The 21038-nt window shown below is 42.0% G+C and overlaps 3 protein-coding genes across 3 annotated transcripts; 2 read left to right on the forward strand and 1 right to left on the reverse strand.

Moving 5' to 3' along the window:
* The first annotated feature begins 807 nt into the window (after window positions 1-807).
* LOC117838249 (probable sodium/metabolite cotransporter BASS1, chloroplastic) lies at window positions 808-4901 on the forward strand. The gene is made up of 8 exons (XM_034718200.2): window positions 808-1279; window positions 1948-2036; window positions 2323-2416; window positions 2493-2526; window positions 3663-3717; window positions 3800-3883; window positions 3960-4247; window positions 4467-4901. The coding sequence occupies exons 1-8, from the start codon at window positions 892-894 to the stop codon at window positions 4617-4619; spliced, it is 1185 nt and encodes a 394-aa protein (XP_034574091.1). The 5' UTR covers window positions 808-891; the 3' UTR covers window positions 4620-4901.
* Window positions 4902-4937: 36 nt separating this feature from the next.
* On the reverse strand, window positions 4938-10873 carry LOC117838248 (putative E3 ubiquitin-protein ligase RING1a). The gene is made up of 10 exons (XM_034718199.2): window positions 10595-10873; window positions 10398-10470; window positions 8562-8620; window positions 8017-8098; window positions 7692-7812; window positions 7572-7613; window positions 5935-6465; window positions 5750-5857; window positions 5489-5662; window positions 4938-5324 (listed from the first exon to the last, which is right to left on the reverse strand). Exons 1-10 carry the CDS (start codon window positions 10764-10766, stop codon window positions 5292-5294), a joined length of 1395 nt encoding a protein of 464 aa, XP_034574090.1. The 5' UTR covers window positions 10767-10873; the 3' UTR covers window positions 4938-5291.
* A 2435-nt stretch (window positions 10874-13308) lies between these two features.
* Window positions 13309-21003, forward strand: LOC117835980 (switch 2). Its single transcript, XM_034715322.2, has 8 exons — window positions 13309-13854; window positions 15121-15227; window positions 15896-16811; window positions 16929-17176; window positions 18035-18161; window positions 18235-18510; window positions 19365-19599; window positions 20234-21003. The coding sequence occupies exons 1-8, from the start codon at window positions 13459-13461 to the stop codon at window positions 20584-20586; spliced, it is 2658 nt and encodes an 885-aa protein (XP_034571213.1). The 5' UTR covers window positions 13309-13458; the 3' UTR covers window positions 20587-21003.
* Window positions 21004-21038: the final 35 nt, after the last annotated feature.

A 21038-nucleotide genomic window follows, 5' to 3' on the forward strand; every position in this document is an offset into this window, starting at 1 on the left:
TTGCTCGTCGGCACGTTACTCGCAGGAGTTACTCCTTCACCTTTCTCCAGCGATGCCGAGCCGCGCGCCACCATAAGAGGATAGGGGGAAGCATCTATGGTGGGGGATTCAACCCTGAAAAAGTCATCTTCAACAAGAGATGGCATCCAAGCTGATATAGAGAAGATGGAGGTATCATAAGAGGCCAACGTCAAGGAGCCCAGAGTCCGCCGGCCCAACAACAACAGATACCACGGCCCAGATCAGACCAATTGACCAAAATCAATATGTTACCGCACCGCTATCTATATGAAGCAGGAAATCTGTAAATAGGCTAGTTGGCGGGCTTGTCGGATTTTGGCGACAATTCATCAACATGTTACCATAACCTCATTATCTATAGTATTGCCGAATAGAAACATAACGCCTGGTATCACATTTAGTTAGCTTTTCCATCACCACAATCCACCGGCTCAACAACCAATCGTCATCACCAACTTCACAATATGGAGCTTCCAGATTACTTGAAGCGCCCACGATACCTCACTCGCGTGATACCAATCCAAACATCGCTGGACAAGAACAACGCGGCACTTGAAGGCCTCAACGGTTGGAAGCCGCAGATGGACACACAAGTCAACGATCTGAAGGCGTCCGTTGCTGATCTTCGTGTCAAGATTGAGAAAATCGTGCTACATCAAGAAGCGCAAAAATCGTGTCAAAAATGTGTTCGACATGAAGGAGCTGGACTTTTCGAAGCCGGCCACCGCCCATCTGGTGGCGAACTTGCAAAGCGAGGGTTATAAACAGTCGAATATCGAAATTTCTCAGCTCCCACTCTACCCGGTCAGAAAAAGTCAACGACCGGTCAGTTACTCCCTCAGTCCCTCCTCCCGTCTCGCCTCCTGCGGCATGCCTCTCCTCCGCCCCGCGCCGCCGGCTCCCGCCGCCGCGGTAACCGTCCCGCGCCGCCGCCTCCTTACTTCCCACAGCCGCCTCAAGGCCCCCTCCACCCGGCCGCCCCTCGCCAGCCTCCGCCTCCGCCCCGCCGCCCCGCTCCGCGGCATTCCGTCGAGGACCTGGTGTCGCGCGGCCGCCGCCGATGCCGATGCGGCGCCCTCCCAGGGTCCAGGGGACGACACCGGCGCGCGGAGCGCGCTGGTTCTCCTCGGGGAGGCGCTGTCGCTGGGGTTCCCGGTGTGGGTGGCGTCGGCCTGCGCGATCGCGCTGTGGCGGCCGCCGGCCTTCCTCTGGGTCGGACCCACCGCGCAGATGCTTGGCATCTCCTTCACCATGCTCGGTCCGTGTCTAGTTCCCTCGCCTTCCCCCTCCCCTGCTACTGCATTTCCTTTCCTCTCCTGTGCCCATCCTCATGAGTCATGATGGTGGTGACTTGTGTCACTTGTTGAAGTGGACTCGAACTCTAGTTCCCCCATGTGGGTTTGCTTGCTCTGTTGATGTTCTCCACTTGGTAGCACATACTGCTGCTACTGATGAGAGTAGTTGGCGTTCTGCTACACTGGGTTCCACATTCTTCAGTGCTTAGGCGGTGTGATCACTGAAATAAATGCGTAACCTGATACAAGGAAAGTATAACACCGAAATTAAAAAGACAGACAACTTTACAATCCGAGTACACTAGCACAATCAGGCATCTTGCAATTCGTATTCTCACTTTGGTACGAACCTTGGCTTTCAGTAAGCTGATCTTTTAATCTGGCAATATTGTGGAGGCACCAAAGCCTGAATGCTGGAATGCTCGTTCTTACTTCAGTCCATGGGTTCAACCGAATTTCTGCAGCTATGATTAGCAGGACCTTCTCCTCACATTTGTTGTCACTTGTACATGTAGAAACTGAAGGGTGTTAATTTTCTTGTGCCTGAACATGTTATTTACCACTGGTTTTATTTATTGGCCATGGTATTTATGGTTGGATAATTGATACATGATTTAATCTGTATCTACAGGAATGGGGATGACATTGACGCTGGATGACCTCAAAACCGCATTATTGATGCCTAGGGAGTTGGCTGCTGGATTTATACTGCAATACACGGTCAGTTCCCCCCAGCTTATTTAGTAGATTATTGTCATTTTAAGTGGATTAAAAGCCATAATAATAATAATAATAATAATAATAATAATAATAATCCTGTTTTCATCTACATTGTCTTTGAGTAGACTGTTACCTTTACAAGTTACAATGGCATTATAAATCTTCCCTTGTAAAAGCTGGTGCATCTTCGTCCTTTTAATTGGGGATCACAAGGATTTTTTTTCTGTATTCTATGTTTTGCCACTCCATGTGCAATAAAAATCCAGAGTAAGTGATCTATGCACAGGTGATGCCACTGTCAGGATTTTTTGTGAGCAAGCTGTTGAAATTGCCAGCTCATTATGCTGCTGGACTGATTTTAGTGTCATGTTGCCCTGGAGGTGCGTATGCACTTCCTGTTTTTTGTCTATAGATTTGATACCAGCTCTTAAACTGATAAGGCAATTGTATCTGCAGGCACGGCAAGCAACATTGTGACCTATTTAGCAAGGTAATGAGAAAAATCATGTTGAGAATACATGCCATCATGAGCTTTTTACAAATTAAACCACTAGTCATCTGGTAGGCGGCAATCTATTCTGATTTCCGAGCTTCATTTAAATATGTTCAGATATATGAAATGTTGTAGAAGTTTTGTTCTCAACTGAGGATTGGAATAAACAAATTCACAGACAATAAAGAGATACATGGACATGGACTTGAGTAGAAGAAGAAAAAAACTTTGATGGTTACATCCAGTAACTGGAATCTGGAATCTTAGTGACCCCTGATGGCAGGTCTAGTGTGTCCTTTTCCCATTTGGGCTCACATTCCAATATGTTTGTTACTCTGAATCCATTATATTTATCCCTCTTTCTAATATATTTCAGAATCAAGTCTCTTGAAAAAACTGTTACTAGTTCAAGGTTTCCGGTTAGCACTCTAACACTCTTTGTGATCTCCAGTTTTTGGAGCCAATCTTTCTGGAGATGCATGTTTGTCTTTCGAATTATTTGAACATGATTCAGGTTCTACTTTTTTAAATTCATGAAGGCATCTCTAGAACCTAGTTAACCAGCTTACTCTGCCTGCCACCAGTAAGTGGCCAAATCAGCTAGACCTAGAACAAGTCAAAGCACCTGCCAGTGCTTTGCCAAACTGAAAAGTATCTGGTCTTGATCACGGTATCATAGTTTAGTCATTAGAACATTATGCAACAGTTCTGACCAGTTAAAGAAAAAAAACTATTCTGGCTTTTAGTTACCGAATGTTTTTTTTTTACATAATGTCAAACTATGGCCAGATGTTGTATTTCTATGGTTGGGCAACAAGATTATCTTTGATATGTTCAAATGACGTAAATAACAACGTTCAGATTGCTTGTGACCCATAACAGCTGTGTTATGAAACAAATTGCAAGGTATATTTGAGTGGTCCATCCAGCGCCTTATGATATAGGGTGGTCATAGCATCCGATATCTGATTGGATTTATATTTTGTAAATTGATTTGATAAATTAGTGCATCTACACCAAATTCAAATACAGTGGAAGCAAATAGTCAAAATTTACGACCAGCATTTCCAGGGAATTGTATTGTAGTACCCAATGGAAAGTAAAACTTGGATAAATTAATTGCCATATTGCAGGGCAAATGTTGCTCTTTCGGTGCTGATGACGGCAGCAAGCACTTTTGCTGCAGCGGTAATGTGCCACTCTCACATCTGTAATCTTCAACTTAGCTGTTATTCTTTTCTTTTTCTTCACATCTTGCTTCCTGATGCAGTTCATGACTCCTCTCCTGACATCCAAACTTGCTGGACAATACGTTGCAGTGGATCCAATGGGACTTTTTGTGTCCACATCTCAGGTGCTTAAAGTTTCAAATTTATATGTTTTACATTAAATTCTTTGACCTCTGGCTGATGCTGATATATCTTATACAGGTCGTCCTCGCACCTGTCCTTTTGGGTGCTCTACTTAATCAGTACTGTAATGGTTTGGTTCAATTAGTGTCCCCCTTGATGCCCTTCGTTGCTGTAGCAACAGTAGCCGTTCTCTGTGGCAATGCTATTGCACAGAATGCTTCAGCTATCCTGTCATCTGGGGTCCAAGTAGTTTTATCTGTTGGTTGTCTGCATGGAAGTGGCTTTTTCTTCGGCTACGTTCTCTCCAGAATACTTGGCATTGATACCGCTTCGGCAAGAACAATCTCTATAGAGGTTGGCATGCAGGTAATTGATGTATAAGTACCATACATTATATTATCTCGGATACAGATCATTTGAAAAGTTTCCATTTCATTCTATATAAGCAACTTTACATCTCTTGCCTAGTCAACCAAACGACTAGCCATGGATATATTATACATATGTCACCAATGTTATGCCGTTCTAATGTCCTACCTCGTCTTTGTATTTATTTATACCTCACTGAATTTCCTATCCATGCAGAACTCTGTGCTAGGTGTTGTCCTTGCAACGAAGCATTTCGGCAATCCCCTCACCGCAGTTCCATGTGCCGTTTCGAGCATCTGCCACTCGGTTTATGGCAGCATTTTAGCTGGGATCTGGAGGTCTATGCCCCCGACAGAAAAGCGGGAATGATGCGGACATGCGGTGACCATCAGTAGCAGGCCAGCAGCGCGTCGTCTATGATCAGCTGCGTGACTGCATCGAGCGCAGCAAAATGGTGTTCACTGTAAATCACCAGGCTTGCATTAGACATGTGTTTCGTTTGTTTCTAGGAGGTGCCTTGAACCTCATCAGGTGTTTATTTAGTATTTGCTTTTATTTTTCGTAAATGTCGATGAATAAGTATGCTCTCTCATTATACTCTGAAAGTTTTAGTTGGTGTATACATGGTAGCTGCCTAGCTGGGGAGATTCACCATGGTAGTATGCTCATCAGTACACATCTGCCAAGTACAGAAACTAATACACAGTAATACTCTGGTAATAATCACTTCAAGTTTTTAAATACTCCTTCAAGTTTTTTAAATACTCCTACCGTCTGCACAAAAGAATATTAACCCCACAAGTTGAAACAAATCAACTATGCAAGTGAACCTGACTCATCTGAAAGCTATTGATTGACAACAACCTACAGACACTTATCTCACATCTCATAAGGTATACACCAACTGGCTCTCCCAAGTTCTTTTTGGGGGGCTCCTTCTCAACCGTATACAAAAGCCCTGAGTCATCAAAAGGGTCAAGATCCAGATATCTACAAACAAAATACTTCCATTTGAACTAACTGGCCCACTTAATTCAATGTCTAGTTGGCGACTTTGATGGCATACACCAGCTCCTGAATCACAATGTTCAAAGAGTAAAACAATTAGCAAAACAAAAAAAAGGAAAAGCTCAAACATGATTATATACGTGTGTGTGTGTGTGTGCATCAAGGTTAACGAGATAATTGTCCCCAACAAAAAGGAAAGGTTAATGAGATAATCGAGTGTCTGATCTCACCAGAACCCCATTGGGAAATGTGAATGAGGAACGCAAGTCTGAAAGGCGTTCCTCCCCTACAAGCCTTGCCTTATCGAAACCAGATGTGTTAGTGCTGACAAGGTCGCTGTAAGAAGGCTTCAACGCGTATATCTCAACTTCTTCATCTTTGTGAGATGTCTGAGTGGCGACAAACTACATGCAAGCATAGACAGAACCATCTGTAAGCTCTAGAACAGTCTGACAGTGGATCACTGACAAAATGCTCCTATAAGGACTCACCTGACACAGCTGTTTGATGGAGAGAGTTGGGCCACAACACAGGTATGGCTTCTCCAGATTTGGTGTAGTTTGTCCATCCAGTGGAAGCAGACAAAGATGTATGTCACGCTATCAAATAAAATCAGCAACCAATGAGGCACTCAAATGAATAAGAAAACATATCAAGTGCACTGTTTTATGTTCACCTCACTATCATTGTCATCAGAATTTCGCAAACATTCGACCAACTTGATCATGCGCCCACCCTTGACCACCCTGCCATTTGAACCACTAAAGCTACTGTAGCGAGTCTGGCTGCGAGTACCATTCTTTCCCCATGCTCGCAGTGGAGATGTGCTAAAATTTTCTCTGGAGATTCCTACATCATCCTTATCATCAGAAGCAACCTCTTCATTGCATGCTGCTCGGGCAGGTGAAGAACGTGGTGTTGGCCATTTCGGTGGTCGTTTTTGCTTTTTCTCTGGGGAACTCTCCTCAGCAGATGACTCCTCTTTGCCACCGTTTTCACCATTTCCATCCTCTTCATCATCAGAACAGGCCAGTGCAGCATCATCAGAACTAGCTCTTCCTCTGCCACGAAAATAGGTACTATGCCCATTGGCCCGAATGTTGCGGCGTGATCTTCTTACAAATGCAGCCGCAGTAGCTTTGGCAGTAGATTTCCGCCCAATAACTTCTGATTGTTTCCTAAAAGCCTCAGCAATGGATGCTTGAATCTTCATAATCAGAAAAACAATGGTTAGTTGATGTTAAAGAAAGGAGGAAACAAACTGCAAGCAAATATGTCATCCGTTTGTTCAGATCTTTATAGGTGTCAGACTTTAATACATGATGCAGTATCTCTTGACAGCATTCGTACAATGCACAGATATCAAAATTAGGTTCCTGGGTTCTTGAAGAAAAATGCTTCTTAAATACTTTTATATGCACTTTGTGGACACAACAGTACACAATTGGTAATTTCATGACTCCACTACTGATGGAGCAAAAGTTTCAGAATAACATAATGAAGTTGGAAAGTTGTTCCATCGCTAGCTTATTATCCTTAGCATTGAATTTGACTGGGAGTTTTTCTAACACCTACCAGCTATGTTTCACCGATACGCGATACCGGTACACCGATACGCCGATACGGCAAATCCCCAAAAACCATGATACGCCGATACGTCTAGTATATATAAATAAATCATTTTTCTTATTTCCTCAAAATAAAAATAACAAAATATGCAAAATAGTGATACGTAGAAAACACCATTTGTCAAGCGATGCATAAGTAGCAAGATAAATAACATACACTCATATAGAGCAAGCAGTTCAAAGATTAAGAGGCAAATTAAGGAAACATTGCATTACATAACTTAGGGATAAAAGGCACAATGCCAAATATAGGATGGGTCTGTATTTATAGGCTCCAGCAAACCAAGCTTCAGAATGAAATGTTACTGTCAAAAGTATTGGATAGACGTATCGCTAAGTATCAGACAAGTATCGGGAATTAAATTATTTATTTTTAAATCGAATTAATCTGATACGTGTATCGGGGAGTATCGAGACGTATCGGGGCGTATCCAATACTGGTACGGCAGCCTCCCAGCTGTATAGGTGATACATAGCCTACCAGAAAATGCTAATATAGAAGGTCCACATGGGGCAAAAGTATCTTATGAGAAGTAGCAAGGGAAATTCATCACAATATTTTTTAGTACATCAGTTCACAGATCATAAACCAAAATGCATGAATATTTTATGTGAAGCACCATAACAGAGTCACATGAACATGGATATAAATCTGATATAAGAAAAAACAGAAGGAAGAAAGAACCTGCTTATTGCGATCATTCTCCTCTTCATTGAAGGCTAGTTCCTACACATGGGACAATGCAGAAACAATTAGTAGGATCAAGCTCTAATATGAATAAACAAATAAAAAGTATTTCAATACCTCTTCTTCATATTTGTCAATATCTGGGTATAGAGCTGCAATCAGGGCATCGTAGTTCGGATCATCTCTCAAAGAACGCCGACTTGCACAATGAGTGCGGCATGCTGGGCACTCATTATTCCTATATAGCAAAGGAAAAGGGCATATTAATAATAACACTGGTACTAAGCATGAGCTGACAATATGTCTGATGTGCATGCAAACAATCACTGCAGTCATACATTGGATACAACATAGATCAATATAAAACAATAGAAGAGAGCTGTAAGTCTGGCCTAAGAGCCAAAACAATGCATCAACAATTCTGCATAATATCATATCTTACCCAAGTCGCATGGATTTGTCAATACATTCCCTGCAGAACCGGTGCAGGCACTCCATAACTGTTCTAGTCTTCCGGATGATGCCTACAAGCATAGAAGGTTCCAAAATCAGTAAATTAAACAGCATGTTTGTTTACAGAGTGTTGAATGACGATAGGGATGAAATTGACAAAGCAGGATATCTTAATATCTCATATCTGCAAGCAGCGGAAATATTAAAAAGGAAGACCTAAAGCTCTTCGCTCAAATCATTCTTTATTGCCAGAATGAAGATGAATGTTAGTTTCAATTAAGCATGACTAAAATATGCACCAAGCTTCAGCTCTAACTCCTAACATATGGCATGCCCGTTAAGAGAGTTCTAGTACTTTGTGACATAGGAATTCTCTCCAGGTGAAAGTATAAGTGGATTTCAATTTATTGAAACATCAACGTTCCATATTTACATAGTACAGCATGAAAAATCTAGTCATATAGAAAGGGTAGCTTCTTTTGTGCAGTACAAAAGGGTACAAGTTTGTCTGCAATTCTGCATGCTTGTAGTTACCTAAGCATATGGGACACTGTACTTCTTTGCGTATGTCCGCCAATTTCACTGGAATAAACCTGCATATGTCAGTGCATGATGTCAACTCTCTAAAATGGGTGGGAAAGCAAGAGAAAATAAATGAATATACTGTAATAAAACTATATAAAGTAGCAAAACTTAAGGTGAAGCACTAGATTATTCTCATACAGAACATGCATACTACAAAAGGATCCGGTGCTAATTGTTTACATGAATATGAAAATAAGGCAAGAGCCAATAAATTCTACTGCAACAGAGCAATATTTATATCGATGTAAAATAAAAGGCTAAGCATTAAACATTATTACCTCATCACTAATTTTTGCTAGAATGATCAACATTCCAATTATATAAGGTTATTAATTGACCTTATTAGCTGACAATATGTGTCTCATTACTAATTTTGCCAGAACAATCAACATTCCAGTTATATAAGCTTATTAATAGATCTTATTAGATGCCAATCTGTGTATCTCCCTATATGCATATCACCAACTAAACTACAGTAGTATGCATATCGGCAAGTAAACTACAACAGTATGCACTTAAAACAACTTGGCATGTAACTAAACCATAAATAGAACACTTAAAGCTATAAACACATATGTTGTGTTCTGCTTTCTTGTTCCACTGACATTCACATGAATAAAGAGGCGTCTCATTAGGGGAAAAAGGATTGGTGACTGATAGGAAAGCCTTAGCATTGTGTGAAAACCACATGTCAAAAAGACAAGAGGTATCATAATAGCAGGCAGTAAGTGCTTTGTTGTTGTTTTAGCACATGCATCATCCGTACGTATGTCATGACGATTAATAAAAGATATGCCAGATTTGTCCTGTAGTACTTAAATGTTTTGATTTTTAAATTGGTAATATGGTGGTCAGTGCCATTTCACACTTGTTGGATATTAGGCATGGTTAGGCTTCCAAGTTCCTAATGTATGGCTTTAATTAGCACCACAATGCAGATGTTTCAGATTGGAAATTAAGCTTTCAGTACCCCATTCTGGTATGGAGCACTGGTGAGTTCAAAGCTCTAATTAATTATAGAAATTAGGGGTGCTGGGTTCTACCACAATGGCAAAAACTTCAAGCTACCAATTCTGATTAGGTTCCAAGTTCATTATGGTATATGTTTCAATTAGTAGCTGGATGCAGTTTAGTAACTGCATCCAGCATCACTAATTAAGCAGTAAATTAGCGGTGCTATACTCTAGGCTTCGCTGTAGCAATAAAAGAACAGGCACTACAAAGTGAGCTGAAACTTCTTGCTCAAGAGAGGCAAGATCTCCATATTTTTTAAAAAATAACTTAATCAATATCTAACTACCAACTAAGTCACCTCGCTTGGTCGTTCCTGTACTGTAGAAATATCCATGCGTGGAAAGATCAACAGTGTGTCATCCTAGCCCACATTGGACTGCAGGATTGAAAACTCTAGCACTGCTCACCAAGAAGAACTACCTCTCAGCCCCTCGGGTAGCCTGGCTCTAGCCATCAAGATGATGACTACCAACAGAAATCACTGAGGCACAGCTTCTCACAAGCGGAAAACTATGAGCACGGTGCCTCCCCTCGGTGGCAGGAAACCCGGAAACCACGTGGCCAGCCATGGTCGAGCAGGCAAACAGCGACGGGCTAACGCTCGAGAGCAGGGGAAAGGGCCAACGACAACGAGTCAAACGCGCGCGCGAGTCACCGCTTCGCCGCGCTACATCTGGAGCACGCATCAGGAAGGAAACGACGACGACGGGGCAAGGGAAGCGGCAAAGCAAGCAACGAGGGAGGGTGGTGGGCGGGCGAGCGAGCACGTACTCCTGGTTCACGGCGTCAGCGCCCTCCGACTCCGACTCCGAGGCCTCCGCCGCCGCCGCCTTCGCGCCGGAATCTGCGACAGCAGCCAAACAACAAACACGGGGTCGAGAGGGAAAACGCAGTCAGCGCGCCAAGATCGAGGAGGAAGGACGCCGCCGACGGGCGGGAAGGGAAGGGGCGAGCGGCCGGGCGCTCACCGTTGGCGTTGCCGTTGGCCACGGCGCCGGCGGCGGCGCCGTTCTCCTCCAGCTTGGACTTCTTCTCCGCGGGCTCGGCCGCGGGCGGCGGCGGTGAGGCGGGAGGGGGCGAGCCGGCGCCGGTGGCGGCGGAGGGCGAGGGCGGCGGGGGCAGGCGCTTCTGGGCGGGCATTGGGGCGGCCGCGAGCGGGGTCGCGTGGAGCGGCGGCGAGGTGGAGAGGCCGTGCGGGCGGGGCTCGCGTGCGGGGACCTGCGGGCGGGCGTTGCTGCGCTGGGGGCGGGGATGGTTGGCACGGGGGTCTCACTGGGGGCCGCCTTTTCTTCGGCTCCTGGCGCTCTGCGAGTTCGGGTCGCCCCCGGTCTCGGATCGCGTACGCGTCGAGTCGTGTCCGGGAGTGATTGGGGGCGGGGTGCCCAAACATGGTGGTGTTCTTGCCTAGGCAGGCAGTGAGAGGAAGCCCCCCGTGCCGGCCAACTCCACCGGCGGCAGGGATCCTTGTCAACGAGCTCCATGCCGTCGATTTGGGACAGCGAGATACTTGTTCGGCAGAGATTGCTACTGCATCGCTGCGGCTGTAGCTGCAACAATCAAGCAAGCATTCTGAGTTTGAGTTGTAGGTCCACTGTCCCGTGCAGCTGCAGCTGCTAGCCAGCACAAACGAACAAAGTTAAAAGACGAGGCTTCATCACTCCTCCAGATTGCGAGTTATTACTGTCTCATGATACTCCGTTTAGTTACATTTTGTGCTTAAGCATTTTTGTGCTTAAGCCTCCTTTGGAATATAGGATTTTTAAATCCTATAGGAAATTTTCCTATGTGGCCCTTTGGAACGAAGGATTGACTATCTTTCAATCCTTCAAAATTCCTATGGAATGGCTCAATTTGAATTTTGAAGGAAATCTAATATGAGGTCCAACTTCTTAGAAACTGTCCGTCGATTTAGGACAGCGAGACAAGAAGACGAGGCTTCATCACTCCTCCTATTTGCGAGTTATTACTTATTCATGTTACTCCGTTTAGTTACATTTTGTGCTTAAGCCTTCTCGGAATATAGGATTTTTTAGATTTAAATCCTATAAGAAATTTTTCTATGTGACCCTTTGGAACAAAGGATTGACTATCTTTCGATCCTTCAAAATTCCATTCATATGGAATGACCAATTCATAGGAATTTTGAAGGAAATCTAACATGAGGTCCAACTTCTTGGAAACTTTCTTTGTGTCTATCTATCTTTCTTCTCATTCTTTTATTTTTCCTATATTGCATACAAACACTCTATTACAAACTTTTCTACATTCTTAAATCATGTAGGATAGCAAATGTCATGTAATATTCCTATGTTTTTCCTATTCCTACATTTTGAGATTCCTCCATTCAAAAAGACTGAAAAAATATGACCAACTAATGGTAGCAAACCACACCGCAAATCCCTTCTGAAAGGAAAAAAATATTGGTAACAAACGGAACAACGTTAAACGCAGAGACCGGAGCTAAAAAGCACTTGACGCTTGTTTTGCTGACTTGGGACCTGCGGAAGCAAGCTTTCTCTTACTAAAGCTAGCGAGTAGCGAGCCCGATTCAAGGTAAACCTTGCTGGAACCAAACATGCCATAATTTTCACTGCTATTACCAATTCTTAATATAGTTCGAGACATGGCAAATTTACTGAATATCTTTGGATCATTATGCTAATAGTAAATTTAATTGTACATTTTGTATTAAAGATTCTCCTCAATACGGATAGCATGTCCATTTGGATCCTTGACACTGATTATCTTGCCTTGCCCGCTAGTCTCGTCTTGCCAGGTAAAGCGAGGTGAGCTTCCGACTGGATGCTTGTTTCCGTTGCCACAGCTCACATCGGCTCGTACTGTAGCCTGATCCGGAGGGGGCGGAGTTTGATACAAAGTCAGGATCGATCCGGCGGCCACTATTGTGATTATGATGACTACAATCTTTTTTTCAAGTAAATAGCCATAGGTTGCTTAAAACCAAATTATATGAAATGTTTAGGTTGTTATTGGGAAAATCTCTTCTAGGATGTTGATTTTTCATTAAAAAATGCTATAAAAAACCTTATAAGGAGAGAGAGATGCGCTAGTCCTGCGTTCCACCGTACCACAATCTTTTGACCCAACTCGGTAAACCCTCTCCTTCTCGTTTGAACTCTGTATGCAGGCATGTGGTAGATCTATATGATCTTCAGCATTAAAAATAAGCAATCTTATTGTACTGCATCTGCATGCAAGATCAAGATTTTATTAGGGGCCCCAAGATGACGAGGAGGTCCACACTAGGTGTGCTTCGACTTCGATTCATCGGAGGCTTTGGCGCCATAAAAATTTCCCAAACAGCTACCAGGCCAGGGGGATGCCTTCAAGCGGATCGCAAGCGTCATCGCTTAACCTCTCTGTTTACCAATTTATTTGGAGTATATGATACATGACATCAGCGCATTGCCATCTGCTAACATCTATCTGTACAAAAACCAACTTGCAGTTATATATGCATAACTTGAATAAAATATAAAATTTATATGGAATAATAGTTGAGCTAATTTTAAACGTGAATTCCAAAAGAAAACATATGAACACTATAAAATCATTCATCATAAAGTCCTTTCCTTCCTCGTTTCGGGAGGAAAATTTTCCTTTTGTTCCAAATGGGGGCTCGCGGCTCGCTTTGTTTTATGTAGCTAGTATGAACAAATTGCTAGTATTATTTCAAAAATCTTTCCTCCAATAACCTAGTCTCCGTTTGACCGTTTGTAGGAGGATCCGGCCAACTCCCCTTCCCAAATTGCCGCCTCCGCTCCGGTGGGCTGTGGCCTTCCAACCCGCCGGAGAACCACCGCCTCCGCCCATGTCGCTCCACCGCCTCAAGGAAACCCTCCACGCCTGCTCCTCTTCCTCCTCCCAACCACAAACCCAGCCACGCTCGCCGCCTCCTCCCGCTCTACTTCCGCGCAGGCCCCCAAAGACCTCCCTTTCGGAGCAGCTCCTCCGTCTCGAGGCTGCCGCTGGCTCGTCGTCCTCCTCCTTTTCTTCCAGGATCGCACAGCTTCCACCCGTTCCCAGGCCCCCGATCGAGAAGCCGCGGGAAGACGACGAACCGACGCCGTCGGATGAGGAGGAGGAGAGAAAAACTCGCCCCATCAGCCGCCCCCGCCCGCCTCCGCTACCAGCGGCGGCCCTCGAGTCCCGCGGACCATACGAGCCACTTGTGCTCTCGCCGCCCGGAGAGCACCCCGTCGTCCAGGTACCGTACAATATATATGCAGCTCTTCAAATTGCCTGCCTCTCTTCGGGGGCAATAGGTTCGTTAGGGCCTGTTTGGAAAGGAGGCATTACACGCGAAGTAGTTAAATTTTAATTCCCTAGGAATTGGGGTATTACAAACGGGGCATTAAAGTCTTTCTTGTTGGGAGGGAAAAAATTACGATTTTTTAACAATGTAGCAATAAACCCTACTTCTTGGGATAGAGGGAGAGCTGAGAAAACATCACACGAGAGTTTGCTACGGTATTATTCTCTCTGTGATTCCCTTCAGTTTTTCTCATTTAAATTTGAAATGATTTTTTAAACGAAGGTTTATCTCATTTAAATAGAAATTGGTAAATCAAGATACATTGCAATAGAGACAGTTCGAGCGAAAGTAACACGCATGGACAGGAGGAAAAATAATTGAGGATAAGCTACTTGCATGCATTTTTTGTATGTAACTTAATTTTTACATGTTCCAATGTGCTATTATCATGAGAATTGTATTAAGTTGATGATGGGCTGCTTGTATTTTTTATCAATTGACATTCAGGATTCACAACTGACGAAATCTCAAGGCCTCTTATCAATACTACTTAAAAAAGAAGCTTAACTATAGAACTACTCTGTAGTAAAGGGGCTAACAACCTATCTTTGAGGGGAAGATTGTTGTCCCTTTTTTTTATTTATATTGTTCCTTCTGAACTGCTACTGTTTCTTACATAGACTCCTTTAGTTTACTTCCTCTTTAATGATGAGGTTTGTTTTTGCTGATAATTTTTTCCTGGCTTCAAGAAACATTGTAAATACTTGCACAATACATTTCTGGACTAGCTTTGGTTTATGCTAGCCCCAAACCACTAAAAAAATTGCTCTTGGAAAAGCTCTGGTGTGGCTAAGGTTTTGGCAAAACAAGGGTGTTCAATGTTGCCCAACGCTGTACAAACGTATCAGTTACAAACATGCACAGTAAATGTGATTTGCTCATATGCACACCATGCTTTATAGCATAGAGAACTATGTTCCTACATGATTATTGTTTGCAAACCATTATTCTTGATTTTGTTTCTCACTGGATTATCTGAATGGTTTTACACCTTTGTCCACTGTAGTATTATTTTCTGATCAAATTTGTTTTCATCCAGTATTGTGTTATATTGCCATGGATAGAAATGTTTTTTTTTCTTTTGTCTCTGTCTGAGACCTGATTGTTATCATTATTCATCACATTTACTTTCTGTACTTCTCCTTTGTCTGATTGTAGGTGCCCCCATCCATAAATTGTAGGCTACTTGCGCATCAGAGGGACGGTGTGAGATTCTTATACAATTTGTATAGAAACAATCATGGTGGTGTGCTTGGAGATGACATGTGAGGGTTCAGAATTGCTTATGATCCTTTTCTTTAAGTAGATGTATGATCCTCTTTTTGTTCTTAAATAATCCAGAAGTTAACCAAGAGTGTTCTTTTAGATAAGCACTTATTCAACCATATAAGATGGTGGTGGGGCTCCAAACTTTTTTAGGGAAGCAACTAGTCTTCTCAACGTAGTTTGTTAGTTCTGTTGCAAAATACTTAGGCCCCATTTGTTTGGGCTTCTACTGGCTTCTGTACGACTTTTTAAAGCACAGGAAATGAATTGGAAAAGACCATTTTTGAGAAGCAAGTTTCAAAAGTTGCCTGTTTATTTGAAAAGCAAGTGGCTTTTAGAATTGGTTTATCAAAAGCGGACTTCTTTGCTAGCTTTGTACCTGGAATGGATCCATCCTCCTCAACCAAGCACGAGGTGGGACGATCCCATCCCATAAAAACAGGGATAGGATCACAAGACCGTCCCATCTCACCTTGTCTCCAAACCAAACACATGCCAAACATACAGGCCCTAAGTAGAAAATTGTTATGTGCCGTCTACTTCCAGGAGCTCGGCTTATTAAATGGACATGATCTGCAGATATGTGCAATGTTGATGTAGTGCTAATCATTATTCCTATAACTGCACTTCTTATCCATTCTTTAACATTATTCCTCTTGTGATTTAGGGGTTTGGGAAAGACCATTCAAACTATTGCTTTTTTATCTTCTGTTATTGGCAAAGGTAATGGCCATGAACAATCAACAGACAAAGGAAAGAAGACTGGTCCTGTACTCATCCTCTGCCCTACTTCAGTGATTCGGAACTGGGAAAATGAATTTTCTGAGTGGGCAGAATTCTCTGTTGCTGTCTATCATGGTCCAAATCGTGAGTTGGTTCTTCAAAAAATTGAAACTCAAGGACTGGAGGTACTCATTACCAGTTTTGACACTTTCCGAATTCATGACAAGATTTTATGTGGTATCTCGTGGGAACTTGTGGTTGTTGATGAGGCGCACCGTCTCAAGAATGAAAAATCCAAGTTATATACGGCGTGCTTGGGAATAACAACTCAAAAGAGGTTTGGCCTCACAGGGACCATAATGCAGAATAAAATCATGGAATTATTTAATCTGTTTGACTGGGTTGTGCCTGGCTGCTTAGGGGATCGAGAACACTTTCGAGCCTACTATGATGAGCCTCTAAAACAGGGTCAGAGGGTAAGTGCTCCTGAGAGATTTGTTCAAGTTGCTGATGCACGCAAGAAGCACCTTGTTTCCGTCCTCAGGAAATTCTTGTTGAGAAGGACAAAAGAGGAGACAATTGGACATCTTATGCTTGGGAAGGAGGATAATATTGTTTTCTGTAAAATGAGTGATGTTCAAAAGCGTGTTTACAGAAGAATGCTGCAACAACCTGACATACAGATCCTTATTAATAAGGATCTCCGATGTAGCTGTGGAAGTCCTTTGCCTCAGGTTGAGTGTTGCAAAAAAACTGAACCAAATGGTATTATATGGTCTTATCTCCACAGAGACAACCCGGATGGCTGTCCTATATGCCCCTTCTGTCTTGTTCTTCCTTGTCTTGTCAAGCTTCAGCAGGTTATGTCCTGTTCTGTAATATTTTGGTCAACGGCAACAACAACAAAAACAACAAAACCTTTTTTTATTGTTTCTGATTTTTTTTAAAAAAATCTGATAAATCTTCCTATATTATAGATTAGCAACCACCTGGAGCTGATAAAGCCTAATCCAAAGGATGAGGTTGAGAAGCAGAAAAAAGATGCTGAGCTTGCGGCTGCTGTCTTCGGTGCAGATGTTGACTTAGTTGGTGGTAGTGCTAAAAGTGAAAACTTCATGGGTCTCAGTGATGCAGAACATTGTGGAAAGATGCGTGCACTGGAGAGGCTTCTGTCATTGTGGACTCAGCAGGGTGACAAGATTCTTCTTTTCAGTTACTCTGTCAGGTTGTTGTTCATTTATGCGCTAACTATTTAGCTGATATACTGCCACAATGCCATGCACCTTAGTCTGATCACTTTTGATCTATATCAATATTTAGTCATTGATTTGCCAAATGCTTTAGTTATTGCTTCTATGCCACAAGCTAATGTTGTTTACTTCCTCAAATTTAGACTCAAAAGACATATTGCCAACTATTCTACATGAGTCCTGTTCCATCATTCGAAAAATGCATCTCCGTTTTGACTTCTGACTGAATCTTATTCTTCAGATCCACATAAAGTAGGAGAAGCATATTTCAGAAGATCTCTTACAGTTGGGCCACACTTGTTCATAAAAAATGATAGAATGAATAAAAATATCTTTCTTCCACTCTTGTAAAGGCTTCTCCATTCTTTTCAATTATTGTTAAATTTTGTAATGGAAAGTCTGTCACTTCATTTGCCATATTAGGTGTGCTTGGCTAGAGCATAAAAATCTTACTTATTTAGGCTTTCTATGGCCCTATCTATGCCAGACCATCTGAAGTAGAGTTGTAGTTTAGATTTATATGTTTGACAATGATGTTAGGGTGTGATTGGATTTGAAACTTTTCTACCTTGTGACCACCATTTTTCATGTTACCTAACTATTGATCGAAATATGAGTAGCTGAAGTCAATGGTGAAAATTATTCATGAATGTTGGAGTAACTTGATTACTGTTTCAGTTATCTTCTAAATACACATGCTTTAGATACGCTACTTGTTCTCGCATGCAGAAGAGGAAGAGAAAGGGGGAGAGCTGAATGAGACATGTTCTACTTGTATCATCATTGCATTTTTAGTTACTCGATGGATTTCATTTGTTTCTATGTATATACAGGATGCTTGACATACTAGAGAAGTTTCTCATAAGGAAGGGTTATTGCTTTTCACGCTTTGATGGAACAACTCCCATGAATGCACGACAATCGCTAGTGGATGAGTTCAACAGAAGCCCTAGCAAACAGGTGAATTTTGGTACTTCTATCTAACAGATTTTGGAAGAGGATAGTCGAATTAAGTGGTAACTTCTTTATACAGGTTTTCCTCATATCTACTCGGGCAGGTAATTTAGGTGTAAACCTTGTCAGTGCTAACCGTGTGGTGATATTTGATCCAAGTTGGAACCCTGCCCAAGACTTGCAAGCACAAGACAGATCATTTCGGTATGGACAGAGACGTCATGTTACAGTATTTCGCCTACTTGGTGCTGGTTCGCTTGAAGAGCTTGTTTATTCTCGACAAATATATAAACAGCAGCTTTCCAACATTGCAGTCTCAGGAAAAATAGAGAAACGTTACTTTGAAGGTGTGCAGGTAATACTCTCAGCTATTGAAGTTTTTTTTTCCCTAAGATTGAACAGAGGACATGAAGTGTTTTATGAGAAGCATGTGTGCCGGTACAATTTTGAGCTGTCTAGGAACGAAAGATGATGAGGTTTATTTTCTCAATTCTCTTGGATTGGTGTAATCATGAACTAGAATTTTAATCCATTCTATGGGAGCGCAAAGCTTCTCATCTACACCAAAAAGGATCAAAATATGTTATTTTCGTGTTCTGACATCTGTGTTTGCCCGAGTTACCTAACGCATTTGATTTCAGTTCCATAAGCATTTTTCATGCTTTCCAAACAAAGGTCTAGAGATGCATGTTTCTTTCATTGTCTTCTTATCTTCAGAGATGTGTTACTATTGAGACATTTGATAAGGAACTTAATGCATTGAGCAATGTATCAAATTTACTAAGTATTGTAACTGTTACACAGTATCTCAGTTTTAGGTCCAAGACCTAATGCAAGATGTTAAAAGTTTAAAATTCATAGTTGACATAAAGCATCTGGATGTATTGTTATGGAAAAGTGACATTGTGTAATCCACAGAATAGCAGTATGAATAATTGCCATTAAATGGCATTTGAGGAAACTCAAAAAACATGTCACCACTCATCAATCTTCCTATGCATCTTTTTTTCACACATCAGCGTATCTTTACCTTAAGAATTTCAATTTGGGCTGTTTTAGCCGTAATAGCCTCATAGGCATGACAGACTTGGTGCATTCATGCGTGCACAATAGTTTACTTTCAGATTGGCCTTTTGGGCTACTATAACAATAACGGCTTACTCACTATATATATATGCTTGGTATCTCATTTGGATAATTTTGATTTAGGATGACAAGAAATTTCAAGGTGAGCTCTTTGGGATCTGCAATCTGTTCCGTGACTTGTCTGATAAGCTTTTTACTAGTGAGATTATCGAAATGCATGGAGAACATTGCAAGAGTAGTGCAACTGAAGCAACAGGAATAAGAGAAATAGTTGATACTGATTTATTTGGTTCACAAGAGAATAGAAAGTCTGCTACTGCAACAACAGATTCTGACAATCAGAATTTGGTTGATTTTGGTATGCTCTTTCTCTGATTTAAATTACTTTGAATTTACCATATAATATACTGCATAAAAGATTTATGGACCAAATGACTAAAGTGTACTCATTACTCTGTTAGATTCAAAGGCTGATATGGAAAACTACTCATTTATTTTAGATGTGGTCTAGACCTTTTGAGATACTGGCTTTATAGATTTTGAAATACTGTACCATTCAGTAAGGTGTTTATCTGTAGCCAATATTCTGGATTTGCTGTTCAATCTCTCGTTTATCTATGCTAAAAATATGCAATGTTTACCATTTTTAAATTGATGCTATTTTACACGGTGTCTTTGTAATATTGAGCTATTCTTCTGTATCCTGAAGCTGAGCAGTTGTTTATTGATCCGGCTATAAATATACTTCTTGCTGAAAAGTGAAAACCTATTAAAAATAATTTTCGCCCTTTCACTTCCTGGTGGATTATCTAGTACCTGTGTGTTCCATGCTGATGATTTTGGGAACATTATGTACCATTCTCATGTTGAGAACATTAAGTTTCTGCATGATTGTAAAAGAGTTGCCTGACAGGTTGACTGCTGTAACCTCCCTCCTTTGTCGCTGATCCATTTTATATTTTGGAAGTAACAAATTTGGCCTGTTTTAACAGGGATAGTTTATGCCCACCGTAACGAGGACGTTGTGAACATGGGAACAAATGGAAGAGATAAGGATGGAACAGATGAGACTGTTGAGAGCTCCTCGGAGGAGCTGCAAAGTAAGCATGAAACAAAGCACACTGTTAAGGTGAAATCTTCTTCACTGGAGCAGAAAAGAAAAGTGGTGAAATCCTATTCACTGGAGCAGAAAAGGAAAGAGTTCAGCCAGATCGCATCTTTCATCGGCATGGATGACCTTGAATTCAGCAAGTGGTTGCTAGCAGCCTCACCTGTCCAGCGGTCCGAAGTACTGCAGAAGTTCAAGAGGAAAAGGAAGATGAAGTGCGAGCACAATCAGAATTGATGGTGCAGGCCCTCAGAGCTACTGCAGACTATGCATAGTGTTTAGCTCGTGTAGAAAGTTACGGTGGTTATGACAGGTAATGGAAGTCAAATTGACCAATGGCACTGATTAATAGCTGATTTCAGCAGCCGCACTGATGTCGACAAGTTATGGCATTCTTGAGGATTCAAGTTGGGCTCAGGAAAACCTTGGTCGCTTTGACAGGGTTCAGGTGAAATCTAACCGGTGAGGCCGTTACCCGTCATGGTTCAGCTGCCTGAGCCCTTGTATAGTGAATTTTGGTTAGCTTAGTCTTTCATAGTTTTCCTAATGATGCTTGTAGGCGTTTACTTGTGTACAGCAATGGACAACAAATTTGTTTGTAAGTAGTGTCTAGAAACTGGAAAGTGTCTTCGTTTTGCTTTTTTTTCGCATCAATATGCTGGAAGCCAGGAATGCATGACCATGCAATA

The sequence above is a fragment of the Setaria viridis genome, chromosome 9 (genome assembly GCF_005286985.2).
Source record: "Setaria viridis chromosome 9, Setaria_viridis_v4.0, whole genome shotgun sequence".
Taxonomy (NCBI): Eukaryota; Viridiplantae; Streptophyta; class Magnoliopsida; order Poales; family Poaceae; genus Setaria; species Setaria viridis.